Here is a 5,778-nt window from a genome sequence, read left to right as displayed (position 1 = left end):
ACTCCCAGAATTCTTAGCAAAGCTGGCCGAGGAATTCTGGGAGTCCAAGTCCACCAGTCTTAAAATGGCCAAGGGTGGCCATTACTGGTTTTAACTGGTCTGAAGTTACCACGGCCCCAGAAAAAGGGAACTTGTTATTGTCGGTCACGCTTACGTGGCAGCCTCCCCGTGGTCACGGGATCCAAATTCGGAGGCTTGGCAACTGGCATGTACTTAGGACTGTTGCTCTGTCCTGCAGTCCCGTTTTAAGACCTTCTGACGAGCAAAGTCGAAGGGGGAAACCTGATTCGCTTAACCACCGTGGCAAGAGAGGTTGTAAAACGGGACGACGTTCACTTAACGACCATCTTGCCTGGCAATCGAAATTTTTGGCTGAATTGTAGACGCAAGGCAAGGACTGCCTGTACTGATTAGATCTGCATCTTTTAAAGTTAGATCCAAAATTTTCCCAAGGAAAGTTCAGCAAGGATGAAGAAAAAATCCCTTCCCATTGGTCTCTCCTATCAGCCGGTCCCGAGTTCGGGTTTTACAAAGGACGAGGAACACTCAACTCTGCATCCAGGATTCCTCCCATATAAAGCAGAGACATGACACCAATAAAATGAGAATATTTGCAGCTCAGGGTTGAAATGTGGGGTCCTCGGGTGGTCTCTGAGCTGGGTCGTTTCCTTGCGGACGTTTCATCACCCAACTAGGTAACATCATCCGTGCTAGAAGGGAATGGGGTACGTAAGTGGAAGGGAAGGAGAAGGGGAGGAGGAAGGGGAGGACTGTGGGGTCCTCGGTGCTCTCCCAACTAGGTTGTTTCCTTGCAGACGTTTCATGACCAAACTAGGTAACATCATCCGTGCTAGAAGGAAGTGGGGCTTTGTGGAGGGGTGGGGAGGAGGAGGAGGAAGAGGAGGACTGTGGGGTCCTTGGTGCCCTGTGAGCTTCGTGGTTTTCTGGCAGACGTTTCAGGACCCAACTAGATAACGCTATCGGTGCATTCTCATCTATTGGTCCCTCAATGGCACGGATGATGGTACCTAGTTGGGTCCTGAAATGGAAAGAAAACCACCAAACTCAGAGACCCACAAGGACTTCACAAGAAATCAACACTCATTGTGCAAGTTATGGTAGATAAACAGAGAGCAAACCCAACTCCCTTCTAGCACTGAATGATGTTCCCTAGTTGGGTCACGGGATGTCTGCAAGATACCTACAAGGCTCAGAGCAACACCAAGGACCCCACAGTCCTCCTCCTCCTCCTCCTCCTCCTCCTCCTCCTCCTCCTCCTCCTCCTCCTCCTCCTCCTTCTCCTCTTCCTCCTCCTCCTCCTCCTCCTCCTTCTCCTCTTCCTCCTCCTCCTCCTCCTCCTCCTCCCTCCTCCTCCTCCTCCTCCTCCTCCTTCCTCCTCCTCCTCCTCCTTCTCCTCTTCCTCCTCCTCCTCCTCCTCCTCCTCCTCTTCCTCCTCCTTCTCCTCTTCCTCCTCCTCCTCTTCTCGCTTCTAGTACTGATGATGTTACCTAGTTGGGTCATAAAATGTGTGCAAGAAAACAATCAAGCTCAGAGACCAGCAAGGACTCCCCCCTCCTCCTCCTCCTCCAACCCCACCTTCTTCTAGCCCTGATGATGTTACCTAGTTGGGTCATAAAATGCCTGCAAAAAAATAACCAAGACGAGAGAGCACCAAGAACCCCACAGTTGTCCTCCTCCTCCCCTCCCTGTAAAACCCCATTCGTTCCCAGCACTGATGATGTTACCTAGTTGGGTCATGAAACGTCTGCAAGAAAGCCACCAAGCTCAGAGAGCACCCAGGGACTCCACAATCCTCCTCTTCTTCCTCCCCTTTTTGCACTGATGATGTTCCCTAGTTGGGTCACGAAACCCCCTCCCAGCACACACACGCACGCGCGCGCACACACACACAGAGAAAAATGCACATGCACGCCCACCCATGCCCTCAGCATGGCTCGAACAATGCAGCTCCCTTCTTAGCCCCGCCCCCCGTCTGCAATATTCAGACCTCGAACCCAGAGCCAACATTTGCAGGAGGGCGGATTGCAAACCCCCCTCCGTTGCAGGCCCTTCCGGGCAACGTCTTAAAAAACAACGCAACTTCCAAGGAAACTTATAGAAAAGAGTAGGGGGAGCGCTGGGACGTTCGGAGTGGAAACGGGAGAGGAAGGTGGGCGGTTTATCTGTTGTTCAGCTGTGGCGAGTTGGTCCCGTCGGCCTCTTCTTCCTCGTCCTTCATGCATTTGAGTCTCTGCCGGGCGAAATCTTCAAAGACAATGTCATCATCACTGTGGCAAAACAAGGACAGAGGGGAAATGGGTCAAGGGCAGTGATAGGATGCTACCGGTTCGGCCCATTGATTCAAAGCAAACTGGTAGTTAAAAAAAAAAACAGCTACTGTTCGGCTGAACCGGGGGTTAAAAAAATGCTACCGTTCAGCTGGGCTTGGTTAAGTAAAAAACAGCTACCATTCAGCTGAACCGGTAGGTAAAAAAACAGCTACCCGTTTGGCGAACTGGTTGTAAAAAATACTATTAGGCTGAACAGCTACTGTTCGGCTGAACCGGGGGTTAAAAAAATGCTACCGTTCAGCTGAACCGCTCGTAAAAAACAGCTACCGTTCAGCTGAACCAGTAGTAAAAAAACAGCTACCGTTTGGCCGAACTGGTTGTAAAAAAATGCTACTGTTCGGCTGAACTGGTAGTAAAAGAACAGCTACCATTTGGCTGAACTGGTAGTAAAAGAACAGCTACCGTTCAGCTGAACCAGTAGTAAAAAAATGCTACCGTTTGGCCAAACTGGTAGTAAAAAAATGCTACTGTTCGGCTGAACCGCTAGTAAGAAAACAGCTACCGTTCGGCTGAACTGGTAGTAAAAAAAATGCTACCGTTCTGGCTGAACTGGTAGTAAAAAAAAATGCTACTGTTCGGCTGAACTGGTAGTAAAAGAACACCTACTGTTTGGCTGAACTGGTAGTAAAAAATGCTAGTAAAAAATCATTGCCTTCTGAGTGCTGGCACATGAGCGTGAGTGTGCAAGCATGTGCACAATTTTTGGCACAGGAGCCCAAAAAGGTTATCCACCACTGGTGTAGGGTCTCCTGCTTGGGCGGGGCTGTGTGTGTTTAGACTAGATGACCTTCAAGGTCCCTTCCAACTCTGTTAATCTAAAGATAGTAAAAGACAAAAGACTCTAAAGGTAAAGAAAGCCTGACTCATCTGATCTGACTTTTGAACACATGACCACGGGGAGGCTTCAACGATCATAAGTGTGAAAAATAGTCGTAAATCCCTTTTATGGACATAAGTATGAAAAATAATCATAAAGTCCGTCATAGCTTCAGTCACTACATGAATTGTGAGTCGAGGATTACCTGTAGGAGGCAGAGTAGCTGGGCTAAATGCAAAGGAGTCAGGTTTCTCATTGCGGTGCTCTTCCGAACACACACACACACACACAAATACACACAACGTAATTGGACTTACTTCGTGTCGAGTTCTATGAGATTTGTGTCGATGGGAGCTTCATTTTCGGGCACTGAAAACAAGAAACAAAACCCATTTATCCGGTTTCCTTGGACAGAGGACATAATCCCCCCCCACCCCCAGCTGACTTGATTCTTCAACCAGCCAGCCCTCTCAAGACAGCAGTCCTCATGAAGGTCCTTTCGGGAGGATGCTCACTTGCCTCCTGCCTAAGTCAACCCCACATTGTTGTGGTTCGCTGGCAACAGGTGCGGATGGCTGAGGTCTCGGAGAGCGAGGACTCAGGTGAGGGGCCTGCGTGTGAGGCAGGGATGGAGTAAGGACCATCAGGGAGTAGTGCGGCCTTTGGAGATGGTGGAGGCTGGAAGCAATGAGGAAGAGGCCCCCGAGGAGCCTGTACCCAATGCAGTTGCGCGCAGGGCTGCTCGAAGGAAAGAGCAGTTGCAGCAGCATGGGCGACTCAGGAGTAAGGCTGCCAGGTAATGGCCCCTCCTTGAGGAGATAAAAGCCAGCTGAGAAACTGCAGTTCTTTGCAGGAAGCAAAGAAGTTTGATACTCGAGCCTGGTGGACATTAGGAATATCTGAGTTGGTGTTTGGAGACTCTTTGTGTTGGAATTATTGCTTAGTAACTTTATCTGGTGTTTTTGGCAGCCTTGCAAAAACTTGGCAAGGCTCTTTCTTCTCGGAGCTGATTGGTTTGAAGCAGCCGTTTACCCGTGAAGGAACGGGATTCGTAAAGAATCATTAAAAGGTTGTGCTGTTGCCTTTGTCTCATGTTTGCTTCCTTGGAACCAAGTTCGGGTCAGAACACGCGCGGATAAACTCACCTTCTCGGTACAACAACTCTTCCTTGGGCTTGGGATGCATCAGGGTGAACGGCAGCTCCACAGCCACGTCGCTGGAAAGAAAGACGAAAAGTGAGGCAGCCATTTTGGATACGGCCGGCACCAGCCTCCTTCCTCTGGGGATGTCCTCTTCTCAAGACTTGGAGCCAGGGGTCCAAATGCTACCGGTTCGGCCTGGTTCAACTGAACCGGTAGCAAAAATTGGCCGTCCTACCTGCCCCTGCGCTTTTCTGTTCTTTATTCTCTCAGTGTCAACTCAAAAATATTTCTCTGGTCTTATTAGAGTTGCCAGCAGAAAGGAATGTGGAAAGTAGTACATTCCTTAAATGTTTTCATAGATAATTTGCTAGGCAACCGAACCTTCTGGCATGCAAGAGTATTACCGGACTCTTGGCGAGGGATATGTCTGTTGTGGTTAGCCGGCAGCAGGTGAGGAGAGCGAGGACCCAGATGAGGGGCCAAGACCATTAAGGAGTAGACTGCTGCCTTCAGAGATTGTGGGGGCTGGCAGCAGCGATGAGGAGGTTCCCGAGGAGCCTGTGCCAAGTGCGCGTGCGCGCAGGATTGCTCGCAGGAAAGAGCAGCTGCAACAGCACAGACGACTCGGGAGTAAGGCTGCAAGGAGATGGCCCCTCCTTCAAGAAGATGAAAGCCAGATGTGAAGCGGACATTCTTTGCAGGAAGCAAAGACGTTTTGAAACTCAGCCTTATGGACATTACGGTATCCTAAGTTGGTATTTGAAGACTCGTGTTGTCAACTATTTCTTATCTGCGATTCTTGGCAGTCTCGCACAGTTTTGGCGAGATTTGTGCTTATCAAAGTTAATTAGTTTGCAGCAGCCCTTTAACTGGGGATTCGTAAGACTCATCAAAAGGTTTCTGTTTTCTTTGATTATTATTTGTTTTATTGGAAAAGGGTTTGGGTCAGAACAGGGTCCCATTGGAGAATATACACCAAAGGGGTAAGGGGAGACCAGGGTCAAGGGGGAAATGAATGATGTGTCTCAGAGTCGGCTGCACCCAGGCAGCACCGGCATGTTCACTCCTAACAAATCTTCTTTAAACTCTGAACGATATGGCTAGAGACTCATGATTTGAATGGGGGAGAAGGCCGGAGCCCTGACGCTCAGTGGATTGGCGTGGCAGAGCCTCAGCTGGTGTTTGGAAAGCTCGATGTGCGTGCGCATGAAGTGCACGATCACCGATAGAAACCAAGAGAATCCCGCCACTGCCTGGAGCTGCTGCTCAAGGATCTTGCCTCCTCAAGATTTCCCAAACTGGGTTTGTGGGGAATCCAAGTTGGTCCCAGTTTCCGGCAAGGCATTCAAAGAAACTCATCTTTTAAGGGAGGAAAACTTGGCTTTTCTTGCTGTGAACGGTGTGAGATCCCGAGATTCTTTCTCCGTGGGGGAATCAGAGAGGGAAGTTGCGGAAGCCATTTTGTTTT

The 5,778-nt window shown here is 49.6% G+C and overlaps 1 protein-coding gene across 2 annotated transcripts in view; it reads right to left on the bottom strand.

Moving 5' to 3' along the window:
- Positions 1-1,575: 1,575 nt before the first annotated feature.
- The window catches only part of ARRB1 (arrestin beta 1), a 70,384-nt gene continuing 66,181 nt past the window's right edge, over positions 1,576-5,778 (bottom strand). For both annotated transcript variants that reach the window (XM_087937823.1, XM_087937824.1), the window contains 3 exons: positions 4,314-4,384; positions 3,486-3,537; positions 1,576-2,288 (listed from right to left, as the gene is read on the bottom strand). In XM_087937823.1, the coding sequence (XP_087793949.1) occupies positions 2,180-2,288; positions 3,486-3,537; positions 4,314-4,384 (232 nt within the window). In that variant the 3' untranslated portion in view covers positions 1,576-2,179. The remainder of the gene's footprint in view (positions 2,289-3,485; positions 3,538-4,313; positions 4,385-5,778) is intronic.

Source organism: Pseudonaja textilis, chromosome 7 (genome assembly GCF_049901715.1).
Source record: "Pseudonaja textilis isolate UNSWEBS1 chromosome 7, rPseTex1.2, whole genome shotgun sequence".
Classification (NCBI taxonomy): Eukaryota; Metazoa; Chordata; class Lepidosauria; order Squamata; family Elapidae; genus Pseudonaja; species Pseudonaja textilis.
This window is presented reverse-complemented; position numbering and strand designations above follow the sequence as displayed.